The sequence below is a fragment of the Panthera tigris genome, chromosome X (genome assembly GCF_018350195.1).
Source record: "Panthera tigris isolate Pti1 chromosome X, P.tigris_Pti1_mat1.1, whole genome shotgun sequence".
Lineage (NCBI taxonomy): Eukaryota > Metazoa > Chordata > Mammalia > Carnivora > Felidae > Panthera > Panthera tigris.
Window position 1 is genome coordinate 83,183,542 of NC_056677.1, and position 16,004 is coordinate 83,199,545.

General features: G+C 39.8%; 1 protein-coding gene across 2 annotated transcripts; it reads left to right on the plus strand.

The window, feature by feature from the left end:
* Nucleotides 1-2,008: 2,008 nt before the first annotated feature.
* Nucleotides 2,009-3,078, plus strand: BEX3 (brain expressed X-linked 3). Of its 2 annotated transcripts, none has more exons than XM_007091715.3 (2): nt 2,009-2,097; nt 2,462-3,078. In XM_007091715.3, exon 2 carries the CDS (start codon nt 2,486-2,488, stop codon nt 2,822-2,824), a length of 339 nt encoding a protein of 112 aa, XP_007091777.2. In that variant the 5' UTR covers nt 2,009-2,097; nt 2,462-2,485; the 3' UTR covers nt 2,825-3,078. The 2 variants fall into 2 exon arrangements, with proteins under 2 accessions (XP_007091777.2, XP_007091778.2); XM_007091716.2 differs by having other exon boundaries at nt 2,015-2,097; nt 2,504-3,078.
* Nucleotides 3,079-16,004: the final 12,926 nt, after the last annotated feature.

A 16,004-nucleotide genomic window follows, 5' to 3' on the forward strand; every position in this document is an offset into this window, starting at 1 on the left:
TAGGACTTCCCCATCCTGCCCTCAAAAACCTTTCTTTTCCTGTAGCCTATTGGAGCTCCCCTCTGTTTGCTAGCTGAGATGCTTCTTAATTATTTAATAAAACCAATTAAATCTTCAAATGTACTTGGTTGAATTTTGTTTTTCAACAAGCTATATATAAAAATATCTCCAAAAGTACATATGTGTAATTGTATATATCTCTAAAACCTCAAACTATGTATGCACTAGGCATATACTCTTCCTTTATTCAATATCCCAACTAGCTTAGCAGGCTAGGAGATTACATAGGAGTTTGGAACCAAAACCAGAGGCAGTAAGCACTTGTCTGACCTGTCTTGCCTCAATGCACATAACTTTTGGTTCCTTTACCACAACTAACACCTACTAAATATTTTTATAATAAATGCAGCTTTCCTAAAGTTATCTGTTTTCTAACTGTGATAAAATTTATTTAGTTACTTCAAGGTGGAGAAAGGAACATTTACACTCAAGGTGAGTTTCAGTCTAAAGTTGCTTCACATACCCTCTGTTTATTTCTAATATTTTTTGAAACACGTCAAAAGGCAGATGGCTTTGGAAGTAGTTTCTGCATATTGTATACTACTGATTATTCTAAGGAGATATTTGTAGGGATAGTTTGGAAAGTTAGTAAAGAAAAGAAAGGAGTTAAAAGGCTTCTTTTCTCCAAAGACTATGGTATCAAAAACGTCACAAATTTACATTAAATGACCAATATCTGACAACTGGACTTCTCCCTAAATATTTACAGATCATTTTGAAAATACCAACTGATGCCACTTTTTTCAAAGTAAAAATTTGAAACAAGGTAGTATGTTTCAAAGCGGATGTTAATGTTGTGTGGAACGCAGATAAAATATTTTGTGTGGTAAAGGTGAATGTAATGAATGGGGCTTTTTCATTCTGCACGATGAAGCATTTTTTTTTTCAAAACTGAAATCTTACAATTTTTAATTTTTTGTGGTATGCTGACTTTTTACAAATGGAAATAAAGAGAAATTCTCCCGAAGAATTCACTCTCTTTGGCTCTCTTTCTGACAAGTTCCTTGCTCCCTCCCCACCCCAGCCCACTTTCTAAATTTCCTGGAAAGGTGTGAATTCAGGGGGCGCGGTGGCCCCCGGCGGAGTTGCAACTGCTGGGATGCTGGTGGGGGAAGAGGGGGCGTGGTCAGTGAGGGGAAGGGAACAGGCCGAAAGGGCATAAATCCTGGCCAAGTCGGGAGTGGGAAGGGCGAGTGTTGCAGACCCGCCAGGGTAACCTGAGAATGGTTGACTCCAACCGCTGGAAGGTGAGGCACTAGTGGGCCCTCAGATTGGAGAGGACCAAGCTGAGTGACAGGAAGGTGCGCGCTGGGGCTCTGCGCAGAAGCAGACGGAGGTGATTGCGTGTGCGTGTGCACTCGGCAAGGGGTGGGGGCGGGCACTCCTGCCGCACAAACCGCGGGAGTTGGGGCGGGGGGAGCTCATAGGTGACGCGGGGCCCTCACGTGACCTGGAGCTGCAGAGCGACGCAGACTTCGGTGCAGTCGTCATTCCCATCTGGGTACCAGCTCCCCGCTGTCCTGCGCCGGACTGGCTGGCACTGGGCCCAAGGAAAGCGGAGCAGGTGAGGGCTCCAGGGCCCGCGCGCCAACGCCAGGGCGACAACAGCAGGCCTACCCCTCAGGGAGGCATAAAGGATCAGCGCAGCGGGTCCCGGCCAGGTTTCTCCACACTTAGCATTCTTGGGAACATCAGTAGTGGCCCCCTGGGGTGGGGGTGCTGGAGCTGCCGGGAGGGCAGCCAAGCCACTAAGAGTGATGGGAAATCACCTCCAAGTTCGTACAGGAAAATGGTGAACCTCTGAGGCGGGCTGGGGGAGGCTAGGGGTTGGGGCTGGAGACGCGGATGGGGGGTGGCCAGGCAGTCCGGGACCCTGAAGGGACCAGGTGGTGGCTGGTCGGCGCCAAACGCTTCGCCACAGTCCAGGATCCCTTCACCCCGGCCCTCTGCAGGTCTGAGGGTCTAGGTGTCAAGTGTCGCGGCGGCGCACGCACGGCGAGAATCGGGTGAAGGAGGAGACTGCAAGGATAGGCCCAGGTCGGTGCGGGGGACAGCGTGGGGGGCGGGTGCAGAGCCCAGTTTGAGATCCCCTCCCAATTCCCCCATCCCTGTCCCCTGTCCTCCATTTTGGTGCCTGCGGAGCTCGGGGAAAGAATCCTGGGAAAGGAAAAATGGTGGGCTTTAAGGGAGGGAGGGAGAAAGGAGAGAGCTGGAGCGAGGGGCTCGAATTGGAGGCCCCCTGGAGGACGCCTGAAGCTCCTAAGGTGGGGGAAATTAAAAAAACAAAAACAAAAACAAAACAAAACAAAAAACACCTTTGCTATCAGAGCTCTGAATCCTGCTGGTCAGTACACCAAGCATTCAGTCTCTCTCCTTGCCTTTGTTTTACTTGTGTTCAAAGAAAAACAACCAGGAAAAAAATCTCATGGCAAATATCCACCAGGAAAACCAAGAAATGGAGCAGCCCATGCAGAATGGAGAGGAAGACCGCCCTTTGGGAGGGGGCGAAGGCCACCAACCTGCAGGAAATAATAGACGGGGACAGGCTCGCCGACTTGCTCCTAATTTTCGATGGGCCATACCCAATAGGCAGGTCAATGATGGGATGGGTGGAGATGGAGATGATATGGAAATGTTCATGGAGGAGATGAGAGAAATCAGGAGAAAACTTAGGGAGCTGCAGTTGAGGAATTGTCTGCGTATCCTGATGGAGGAGCTCTCTAATCACCATGACCATCATGATGAATTTTGCCTTATGCCTTGACTCCTGCCATTTTCCATGAGATTAATACTGTGATTCACACGGTTTTCTTCCTCCTTGCATTTTCCTGATAACACCTTTACTGATCCGTTTGCTGTGAACCTTACGTAATTTCCATGTGTCAGGTGGGTTCTGTGTTACCAGATTCCAATTGGAAATTGCCTTGGCACCCAGCCTAAGTTTCTGTCAACAGTAGAGTCACCCATTTGCATGGAAAAGTGTAAAGTTAATAAAGCAATTAAAAAGCAATCTATACATTCATTATTGTCTCATTTAAAAGCATATGTATATATTATATGACCCCGTACAAAAAAACAAATCAGATGTCCCATGGTGTTAATTGGGTCACATTTCTCTGTAGTTGGGTAATATATGACTTTTTTCCTTTTATTACCTGGAGTTTTAGAAGTGAAAACAGTTTTTCAATGAGTCTGAATGTAGTACAGGTATGTAATACTGGTTCAACAAACCTTAAAGTAAACTCTAAGTATTTTTCAGTTTTACCTGTAAGTATAAAGCCTCTCTTTATTACACATGTATTCCTTTAAAGAGTCCGTTTTCTGTGGAGTGGGGAATAATGCTTGCCTTACAGGGTTGTTGAGTGGAATAGATGAGGTGTGAAACGTGGGCTGCTCCTATGGAACTCGATCTGGTACTTGGGAAGGACTAAAGGGAGTTTTCACCTGTGCTCACAAGTCCAGAGGGCAAAAATAGGTGGCTTCCACCTTGTCATTCCTCTGATATTTGCAATACTGTTCCCCTGATCACTTCCATTCCTGTTGGGTGTACTTTCCCTCCTGCTGGGTCCTGATTCTGTTTCTGTTGCTGATGTGTGTCCTCAAGGTAACGGAATCCCACTGATTTCTCTCCAGTCCCCAGTGTGCTGCTAATCCCTGCCCTCTTGACTCCTATAAAAGTCTGGAGAATGTCTTTCTCCCCACTTTAAAGTTATATTTATCCAAGTGAGTATGATTCCATGGTTCATGGTCTTTTGTTGGTTCTTAACAAAATAGCCCTTTTTGGTATTATTTTCATGATCTTCCTCTTCCAATGACTCAGACATGAATAAACTAGGGCCTACCTCAGGAGACCTATCTAGATGTCTCACCACAGTGTGTCCAGAATTGCACTGCTTCAAACCTCCAAAACAGATCAAAAGCTTTGTTTTGCCTGTGTTTCTACCCTTCATGGGGATTTTCTCAAAAGAGAGCTTGGGAAGGCCAACTCAAACAGTTTAACAGACTTACCCAGAAGACCTCTAAATCACATTAGGGGGACACATTTTAAAGCTAAAACACACTTCCGTTTATATCCCTTCCACACTGGAAAAATGAAATTGCTTTGTAAATTCTTAAAAACTATATTAAATATTTGGCATAATTTTTATGTGAGTGTATGCCCTTCTTGTGACTAATTTTGTCTTAATCATCTTGGAGCTTAGTTTCTAGTGTAGTGCCTGACATAGTAGATATTCAATTAATAATCATTTTCATTGGTTAATTAACTATAATGGAATTAGGAACCCAGCTTAATATTGTTCCTGACTGTCCTTAATAAAATGTCCTAAGGCAAGTAACTGTTTATTTGGAAAGTATTTTAATTTCCAAAGGAACATGGCAAGAAAAGTCTCTAACCCAAAATCTATTTTTTTTTTTAGACCCGGAATGTATCAGTGCTTATGTAAACACAGATCCCTTATTTGCATCATAATTACCTAGGGAAATTGTTAAAAATGGTGACACTTGCATACCCTTCCCACTTTTAACCCCCTTCCCCTTATCATCTCTTGAATCACCTGATCAGGAACTACTGTTGTGACAGTTCCTGAGGTGATTCTGATGCATCTGAGTTATGACAACATAGGCATAATGGTAATTACACCATTTTACAGTATCATCTCAATTACCTTGCTTATTTGATAATACAATGAATATGCCTTTCCAAAATATAGTATTTCTAAAATTAGATTGCATTAAACCATCAATATATATTTATAAACCAATACTGCTTTTTATCTTTCCAAATATCTTATAAAGCTAATGCATTATCATGAATCTATTATTAATAATTATGTAATAATTATTAATTAAATAAGTTAGGCATTATCATTTCTATGCAAGCCTGTACCCTTTTACACCAATGATTTTGTTTTAATCACCCTGGAGCTCAGTTTCTAGTACAGTACCTGGTACAGTAAATATTCAATAACATAATCATTTATGCTTTTATTAATTAATATTAAATTTCTTAACAACTGTAATTTACCTAAAATAATATGTAGCAACAATTATTAGGTCTTTGTGGGTGATTTATTTATTTATTTATTAACATTTATTTATTATTGAGAGACAGAGACAGAGCATGAGCATGGGAGGGGCGAAGAGAGGAGGAGACACAGAATCTGAAGCAGGCTCCAGGCTCTGAGCTGTTAGCACAGAGCTGGACGTGGGCTGAACTCACAAACAGGTAGATCCTGACCTGAGCCAAAGTTGGATGCCTAACCAACTGAGCCACCCTTGTGGGTGGTTTATTCCTTTACACCCTCATGTTTTAAAAGTTTCTATGTGGAACATTTAAAAGTGTAATACTTCCATAATTATTTTTGTAATACAAGGTTATTATACATATTTGGATAATGCAGAAAATATAAGGAAGAATATAAACAAAACCATAAGTCAATTGTCCAAAGAAAATACTTGTAATTTTTTTTTTACTATTATATTTAGTCATGATAAAGCCAGGCTCAGCCTCTTAGGAGGAATACTTCCTTTTTCAAAACCCTCCAATGAAACACATTTAGTTTGTTATGTTTATTTTTTTAATCTTCTCTCATCAAAACTAATTGGATCACATTTGAACAACTTTCAATTAACTCCTGTTTTTTAAAACTGTGAAAATAAGTCTTCATGTTTTCTAAGGTCAATTCTCAATTGGCAGATTGGGACCATTAAGTGAATACATTTAATAAAACTGAACAGAATTATTTGTTTATGAAACTTAAGTCTCATAAGTAGAAAAAGGACTAGATTACATGAATGAAATGGGCAAAATACCATGTCTGTTTTCTGTCACCTTTCCTGACATCACATATATCATGTAATAAACATGCTGATTTTGATTAGAAATACTCCATTTTAAAATTTTTAAGCAGATTGCATGTAATGTAGTTGCTATCTCATGTGTGATCAGTTGTAATGCTTTCTAAGTGATATAAATCTACATAAGCAAATATGTATAGGCATCCCTATCAATTCAATTATTTCCTGTTTAGAGATTTACTCTTAGAAGCTGACAGAAAATATTTTTTATTTAGTGAATTTCATATGAAGAGAGAAATCCTCAGATATATGACAATTAAAAATAATCATTTTTGCACAAATGAAAAGAACTTTATTGTGTTTAATTGTAAATTATGCATGCTAAAGTGGCATTTGTTGTTGTTGCTTTGGAACAGAAGAAAATATGTATTAAGAAAAAAAATTTAGAGGGAAGGAGTATGAGTGGGGGAGAAGCAGAGGCAAAGGGAGAGAGATTCTCAAGCAGTCTCCATGCCCAGTGTGGAGCCCCCACGCAGGGGTCAATCTCACAACTGTGAGATCATGACCTGAGCCAAAATCAAAAGTCATATGCTCAACTGGCTGGGCCACCCAGGCTCCCCCTTAAGAAAAAATTTTAATCTTATTTTCAACACCCTGTTTCCTTTACTGAGCTCACATGAGTATAAATTAATTTTAGATTTTTTATGTATTTCTCCTAATTTCATAAGTATTACTTAATTTCCTTTTATATTAAAGTTTGATTTTTAAAAGAGGAAACAAACTAAATGTGTCAAAGACAGTGAAGAACTTTATGAAAACTTGTTGAAAAAACAAACAATAAATTTCAAATTACTTTGGAATTATTTAGCTAGTAATATAAACTTAGTAGCTATTATCATGACAATGCTTCAGTTCATTTTACTCTATTCATTGGTAAAATGGAGATAATTTCCAGGGCTGCTGTGAGAACTAAAAGAGGCAAAGAACATGTAAGCTGTGTTTTAATTGTTTATGTTCATCAGCACATGCAGGATAAAAGGCCTTCAGATTCCCCTCAGTTGTTGGAAGTAGCATACAAACTATGCCACAAGCCAACTTCATTCCTCTGCTGTGGTGAACCAATCCCCTGCCCCACCTACCACATCACTACAGATTTCTCTGGACACCTAAATGTGCCAGTGTTCCAGTTTGTCTACTACAGAGGTTTGCATGAAGACCTTCTACCTGATTTAGAGCACTAGTTTATGTAGGTACTATTTTGGTTATTCTTGGACTATGGTATGTTTATATTTTTAGCAAAGAGGCCTTTTTTCCAGTGTTTGTTTGTGGTTTTGTGTGCAGCCAGCCCTTTTTTCTCCATGATATTTAGATATTAGGGGCTGAGTCTTGATTTTTATCTATTCTGATGATTTCTGTCATGTGATTAGAGGGCTTAGACCATTTGCATTTAAAGTAATCATTAATATTGTTGTCCAACAACTTGGTAATCCCCTCTTCATTTTTTCAGTCTTTTTTCCCCTGTGTATTTCATTTTAAATTATTTCTATTGCTATGTCTTCATGTTCACTACTCTTTTCTTCTGTAATGTCTAATATGCCATTAACCCTGTCTAACATGTTTTTCATTTCAGACATTGTAATTGTTATCTCTAGGTGTTCAATTTGGGTATCTCAAATTTTTTATATTCCATGTCTCTACTAAACATGTTCAGTCTTTCCTTCAGCTTCTTGAATGTATGCAATGCAGTTATAATGTTTGTTTTAATGTCCTTCTCTAATTCTACCATCTTTTTCATATCTTGGTCAGTTTTGATTGATTTTTATCCTCATGGTGGGTTAGATTTTCCTGCTTCTTTGCAGGCCTCATAATTGTTGTTTAGATGCCACACATTGTTAATTTTAACTTTTGAGTGCTAGATATTTTGGGATCCCTGTAAATATATTGGTTTTTATTCTGGGACACAGTTAAGTTACATGTAAACAGTTTGATATTTTAGGTTCTTGATTTTAATCTTTGTAAGGCTGGACCATAGTAGTGTTTAGTTTAGGGTTAATTGTACTCCACTAATGAGGAAAAATCCTCCTGAGTACTCTCTCTGATATCCCATGAATTATGAGGTCTTCAAGTCTAGCTATTAGGAACATACACTATTCCTAAACATGTGTAAACTTAAATTGTTCCCTTTAATCCTTTTGTGGTGTTATTTTCTTGGTTTGAGGTAGTTTCCTCACAAGCATTTAATGATCAGTACTCAGTACTCAGATAATTATTCATATGAGATCAGGTGTGCTCTGGGTAGTATGGCCATAGACTATTCAGATAATTATTCAAAGAGGACCCTCTTCAGGTCATCAAAATTCTTTCTCTATGAGCTCTTTTCTTTTTGGTACTCTTACCTGAAAACTCTAGCTGCCTTGGCCTCCCTAGGTCCTAATTTCTTCTCCTAATCTATGGAATACCCCTGGGCTCTCCCTGGATTCTCACTCCTTGCACTGTGGCCTGAAAACTTTCTCTAGGAAGTAGGCTGGAGCAATCATAAGAATAACCTCATTTCTTCCCAGTCTCTCAGGGATCATAGATCTTGTTGCTCAGTGTCCACTGACTTGAGAATAGTTGGTTCATAGATTTTTATCCAGCTTTTTAGTTATTTCAGATTGGAAGGTAATTCTAGTCTCTGTTACTCTATCCTGGTCAGGAGCAGAATGGTGTATGTTACAGATGTTGTAATCTGATCAAGTAAGTAAAGGTATATAAATATATATGGGAATGTGCATATACAAATAGAAAAGACATAAAAGAATTCATCACTGATATATTTTGAAAATGATTGTGTGATTTAAAACGATTTTTTTGTTATTTACTTCGATGTCTGTTATTTTAAATTTTTTTTACACTTCCATCTTATTGCCACTAAAACAATTCTGAATATATATGCCATCATGTTAATGCAGAATATGCAGAAAATAATGGTAATAATAACAATACTCATAACATACTTTTAGTGTGCACCATATTCCAGAGAGTGTTCTAAGCTGTTTATAGGTGCTAATCACTTTATTCCTCCAAAGAACCTGTGAGGGCTATACCACTAATGTCCCCACTTTATATAGGAGGGAATTAAGGCACATGGAGATGAAGCAAATTCCCTGATTGTACATTTAGTAAGTCGCAAAACTTGGAGATAGCCAAAACTCTTGGGCTCTAGAATCAGTGCTCTCAGCCTCTTAACAAAACAAGTAATAAATCTATTAAAATTTTCATTGGAACAACTGGAGACAGTTACCTATGTTCTGAAATATAATTTAAAAATTATGTGGTTTTTCTAGATATTTTAGTAGTGGCAAGTCCCAATCCCATTGTTTCTCCTAAAAGGAAATATTTTCTCTCAAACTGAACAAAACTGAGCGTAATAGACAAAATCAGGCAATTGATGTTGAAAACCAAAAAGGAAAGAAGCAAAGGAAAAAAAAATGTAGTCTCTGATATTAAGGACTTGAGAGGTCATAGTAAATCCATCTTTTATGAAAAAGTTGAAATTAGGAGGGAGCAGAAACTCTGAAGAAGAAGTAAAAACACAGAGAAAAGCTATCCAGTAGAAAATTAACACACCTTTCAGTAATGGGAGAAGATAGGCATTTGCTGTATGAATGCATACTTTATGGGAAAGAAAAAAGGCAAGCAGATTCCCTTTAATGTTTTTGATCCATACACATTTTCAAAATGAATAGGTATTATGTGGTAAATAATATCTCCTAACTTGTTTTAAAAATAATGACTGGATTTATTTTCCTCTTTATTTATTTAAACTTTTTTTTTAAATTTACTTATTTATATTCAGGTGGAGGAAGAGAGAGAGAGAGGGAGAGAATGAGAATCCCACGTTCAATGCGGGGCTCGACCTCATGAGAACCTGAGATCATGACCTGAGCGGAAATCAAGACTCAGATGCTTAACCTCAGACGCTTAACCGACTCTGTCACCCAGGAACCCAGATTTATTTTCCTCTTAAAACAAACTTGAATATCTATTGGAGAAATGTATACAGCAGAGGAATCCTTAACATGTTGGCAAATGATGTTTTATTTTATTAGTTTTATAAGATGTTCTTTGGGGCACATTCCTTTGCAAGTTCCTGTGGGAGTTATTTAAAAGATAACAAAATGTAGGTTTTGGGGATTTTCTACATAGGCAATCATCTCATCTGCAAATAGGGACAGTTTTCTTTCTTCCTCTATTTCTTCTTTTCCAATTTGTATGCCTTTCATTTCATGTTCTTACCTTCCTGCAATGGCTAGACCTTCCAACACTATGTTGAATAAGAGTTAAGAGAGCAGACATTGTCTTGCTCCCTATCTTAGAGAGACAGACAGCATTCAGTCTTTTACCATTGAGTATAGTCTTATCTGTAAGTGTCATGAGGCTACTTATGAAATGCTAAGAGGCTTGGTTGTGTTCACTGCACCAGGCTATAGCCCCAAAGGAGTTCATGTTAAACTAAGGGAAAGTAGAGGCAACTGAAGAAATCATCCCATGTCCCCAAGTTGTACACCCAGGACTAAAGAAGACTGTTACATTCTCTGTCCACTAGGGAATATCCTAAGGATTGCAGTTTGTGTCTAGGGGTTATATGGCCTGGGTATGAGTCCCAGCCTTGCCACTTAAAATTAGCTGGTGTTGTGAACAAACCCCTGCAGCCTCCATTTACTCTTTGGTAAAGTAGGCATAAAAGTGATACCTACCTCATAGGTTTGTGGTGAGGATTAGATGATGCAAGAAGAGCATTTAACACAATCTTTGTCACACAGTATAAATAATTTTATTCTATTACTTACTTTTTACTGTAAAACTTACTTACAAAACCTGTACAAAATGAGAAACTTTTAGGAAGATCATGACAAAAATATGCAGAGGCAGAGACAAAGAAATTTGCTGTACCTTTATGTTTTCTGCTCTTATGTAAAATGGCGTGGAGATCTATGGTTCTATGAGCAAATCCAGAACCAGCTATTATTCAATACCAAAAGGTGACGGTAATGAAATATATAATCTTCTCCCTTGTAGCATGTTCTTTGTTCTTTTCTTCTGAGAGCTGGAGATAACAACTGAGTTTGAGAATCTTTCATCTTAGAGAGGCTGCATCTCCTTGAATTAAGTTGTCCGAAGTTGTTTCCAAATATGAAAGACCATGCGTGATGCTAATGTGATGAGGAGCAGAAGAGACAATTAGTTGCAACATGAAACAGTGATAGGGAATCATATCTGACCAACCGCCCATTGTGATGGACGGGTCTTTCAAAGAGAGTGCTCTCTTCACTTTGCCAACATCAGAGAGTTCATCATTTTGTGTTGGAAGAGGAGCCTCCCCACAGCCACAAGCCCTCCAGGTTGTTGTCTCCTTTCACTCAGTCTAAATTCACAGTGATGAGTGACTTGGGCCAGAGGTTTAAAGAAAGTCTAACTAGAGGAGTTCAATGTCTGTTGGCCTGGCAGTGTGGCAGCTCATTACCTGCTTATAGTGTTCACTCTGAAACCTCCATTATTACCCTAGCATTCAGGCCTAGTCTCAGAGTCTGGGCTTACAGTTAAGTCTTGGGTGGAGGAGATACTGTTAGTTTTCCTAGGATATTTGTTCACTGGATGGTTTTTATTTATTATTTTTGAGAGAGAGACAGAGCGTGAATGGGGGAGGGGCAGTGAGAGGGGGAGACACAGAATACGAAGCAGGATCCAGGCTCTGAGTTGTCAGCACAGAGACCAAAGGAGGAGAGGGCCTCAAACTCAGGAACCGTGAGATCATGACCTGAGCCTAAATCAAATGCTTAACCAACTGAGCCACCCAGGCACCCCAATGTTCCTCATTTTGCAAAGAGAAATGAGTTATGATTCTTTTCTGCCAGCACATCAGGAAGGAAGAGAAGTACTGCAGCTTTCATCAAAAGTGTCCAGCCACTGGCGTGACTCAGTTGGTTTGAGCATTCAGCTTCAGCTCAGGTCATGATCTGGCAGTTTGTGAGTTCAAGCCCCACATCAGGCTTGCTGCTGTCCGCACAGAGCCTGCTTCAGATCCTCTGTCCCTTTCTCTCTATCCCTCCCCTGCTCATGCTCTCTCAAAAACAAATAAGCATTAAAAAAAGTGTCCAGCCACTGATTTTACCACATGTGTATCTCATTATGGGCTTTTACCACAAATTCTTACACTCGATTTGGGCAGATTATGCTGTCCAGATGTGTATGGGGTTTCCTCTTGCCCCAGGATCTTCCAGGAGAGACTTCATCCAAGGGCCCTCTTTCCATCCTCTTCCCCAACTATTCATAGGGAGCAGGGGGTAATTTCTCAGAAGCCCTTTGCCCATCCCTCAATAAGGACAACTCCCCTCACTTTTCCAGGAGGCCTTAAATTAATTCTTTTAGGATCTTAAAGACCTTAAATTAATTCTTTTAGAAAAAAAACAATCTACCCCACGAATCACCTTACTCTATGACTAACTCTTTCCATGTCTCAAACTGCTGGACTGAACAGAACTTGTGATTTCCACTTCTTTCCCAGAAACAGCCTTCTCCCAAAGGTGGATTCTTCCACCTCCCTGCTCTTCTGGATTGTCTCACCAGATTCAGAACAATGCTCATCAGGAAGCACCCAATGTCTTCCTGTGGTCCAGTGGGGATGGTGCAGTCACTTTCTGACTTGGGGCCTTAACCACTTTCCCTTCTAGCCTTAGTGGGCCAGTGAATACAGAAGCTGAATGGTACACTGGAAGGGAAAAGGAAGAGGGACTCATTTTCTGAGGGTGGATCTGCTGAAAATCAGGAATCTGGCAGAGATTTATACCACTGGCAGTGGAGGAGACAGGAGACTGTGAACTACAGGTGTGAATATATTTGAGGGGCAGCATAATGTGGAGAATATGGAGAAAAGAAGAAAAATACATGCATGTTTCTATTTTGACTGTGAGTCCATGTCATTTCTATGTGGTAGAATGAGTGCTCTGATGGGGTTGGGGGAAGGGAATAAGACAATTACAACATTTTCATTCAATTGAGTCATGTACACCATACATGGAATTTAGGGTAAGGAAATGAAGTCACCACCCACTCCATCCCAGTGTTTTCTTAGTCCCTTATCTTACCCTCTTGTTTTAAATAAGACTGTTTCCTTTGAGCTCCTGAATGGGCAAGATCAAAGCCTAATACTGTGTTAGACAGGACACTGGAGCAAGAAAGACAGATCTCCAGGGGTCCCAATGCCAGACTCAAAATAGTAACTCTGTGATGTTTACCTCTCAAGGATCAGTCTCCTCACCCCTCTTAACCTCTCTCGAAAATAGATATTTGTGTCATGTGTGCACTTCATTGCTATGTGGTAGAGTGATGACCCGGCAAATGGAAACAGATGGGGACTGAGAGCTTGTGTTTCCTGATTTAGCATTCTGGTTGTCAGGCACCTCCCATCTTTCTGTGACCCTCTCAAGGCACCCCATATTCCTGACTGTTGTTTACATATCTCTATTATCTCAAAGCATGGGGGCAAAAGGGTAGGAAAGGGGACAAAGAGAAGGAACCCTGGAAAACCCACTGTTTTCTACTTTATTCCCCTGGAGGAACTGGGGAAAAGGAAGAAAATAATCACCCTGTTTTTTCTTGTTCCACGTGGTCATGTTTCCTTCCTTTTCCCTGTAGATAGCTTCAGAGGAGCACTTGTCCATTGAATACTTGAAAGATGAGGTACTACATAGTATCAAAAATTATTTCTGTGGGGGTGCTTGGCGGCTCAATTGGTTAAGCATTGGACTCTTGGTTTCGGCTTAGGTCATGGTCTCCTGGTTTGTGAGTTTGAGCCCAGTGTCATGCTCTGTGCTGATGGTACAGAGTCTGCTTGGGACTCTATCTTCCTCTCTCTGCCCCTCCCCCTGCTTGCTCTCTACCTCTCTCTAAAAAATAAATAAACATTTTTAAAAAAACAATAAGCAAACAAAAAAGATATTTCTGTGTATTTTGGACAGGACCCTGCAGTACCAGTCAGATCTTCTTGGGTCCTGGTGGCAGACTGCACTTGATTACTCTGGGATGACCTTATATTAGTGACCTCACTCTATGTGGCCTTTCCTGTCAGAGGCCTTTTCTCCCACCCAGCTAGACTGGATGTATTTTGGCCATAGAATAAAGCCATCTCCATCCAGAAAAACACTGAGTTTCTAGAAGGGAAATACATTTCCATGTAAGTCCGAGGAATAATTTTAAGTGTCATGCTTCAGGCTCACTAGTATTCTTCTTTAAATCACTATAATTCAGTTAAACAAAAATTCACTGAGTTCCAGGCTTTGTGTGGGCTCTAGAGATATTTGTTGTTACATGGTAGGATACCTTCATGGTGAGTACCAGTGGACTTTGATACCACACAATCCTGGGTAGGGTTCTGCCTCTGCTACCTACTAGCCTTGTAACACTTGACAGCTTTCTTAACCTCTCCGTACCTTGAATTTATGGTACATAAATGATGATAAAAACCTTAAAGGGCTCTTGTGAAAATCAAATATGTCAATGTCATTGAAGTACTTAGTATGGTATCTGGCATAGAAATGTAAGCTACAATGGACCTTAACTTTTTATTCAGCCATCTTGATGTTGAAACTACTCTGGTTCTGGCTATACCTGGTGGTAGTGTAATCAGTGTCAACATGTTCTACCATTTCAAATGTATTCCTTAAGAGCCTAAATGCCCATCAACTGATGAATGGATAAAGAAATTGTGGTTTATATACACAGTGGAATACACGTGGCAATGAGAAAGAATGAAATATGGCCTTTTGTAGCAACATGGATGGAACTGGAGAGTGTTATGCTAAGTGAAATAAGTCATACAGAGAAAGACAGATACCATATGTTTTCACTCTTATGTGGATCCTGAGAAACTTAACAGAAGACCATGGGGGAGGGGAAGGAAAAAAAAGGTTAGAGAGGGAGGGAGTCAAAACATAAGAGACTCTTAAAAACTGAGAACAAACTGAGGGTTGATGGGGGGTGGGAGGGAGGGGTGGGTGGGTGATGGGTACCGAGGAGGGCACCTGTTGGGATGAGCACTGGGTGTTGTATGGAAACCAATTTGATAATAAATTTCATATTAAAAAATAAATAAAACTTAAACAGCAACAACAAAAAACAAATGCATTCCTTTTATGAAGGGAAGCAAAACCTAAGCATTAATAAGTTGTGTTGAAAATGCAGATTTTGATAAAGTTTATAAGAATGACTCTACTTCAGTTTGTAGAACTGATATAAAGATGGAAAAAGAATTGATGGCTCTAAATTCTATAAACCAATTGCATTTATTTAACAAATATTTATGGGACATCTATTACATGCCAGGTGCCAGAAGCCCACAAAACATATATTCATCTGAGAACTTTCTCCTAGACTCCAGACCTATGTATTCAACTGCCTGTCAGAAATGTATATCTAGAGCAGTGGTTTTCAAATGGTGGTGATTTTGCTTCCCACATCAGGAGACATGTAGAAATGTCTGGAGACATTTTTGGTAGTCACAACTGGGAGTACTACTAAAATCTTGTGGGTAGTTGCTAAACACCCCACAATGCATAGAATAACTTTCATAACAAAGAGCCACAATGTCAGTAGTGCTGAGTTTGAGAAAACCTGTCCTAGAGTAAAGTAAATGTCACTACCCATCCTATATGTATAGATTCATGGTAGGACCCAACTTTGGAGTACAACAACCCTGGATTAGAATAACCATGCTGCCTGTTACCAGGCATATAACCTTGCAAAATGTATTTAACCCCTATGACCCTTAGTAGAGCATGTCCTAGAGGAGGAATGAGCTATAACAGGAATACTGACACCTAACTTTAGAACAGCTTTAAGGAGTTAGAGAAACAGCATGTAACATTCCTAACACAATATCCAACAAGTAACAGGACATTGAAGTGTTAGTTTCCTTTCCAATCCCACTTCTTAGCTTCTGCTTCTGACATGACTTTAACCTAAACTACATAATCCTAAGCAGCATAAATGTGCTCTAAAGAGCTTCTGAAAATGTGATGAAGGAAATTAAATTCACACAGACCCACATTGTGTGTAAGAGTCAATGCCACCTCTGTGTTGTAGAATTGTTTGGTGGAGGTGGGATA

Coding starts and splice junctions, on each gene's coding strand:
- BEX3 (XM_007091715.3), top strand. CDS start 2,486: ATGGCAAATATCCACCAGGAAAACCAAGAAATGGAGCAGCCCATGCAG.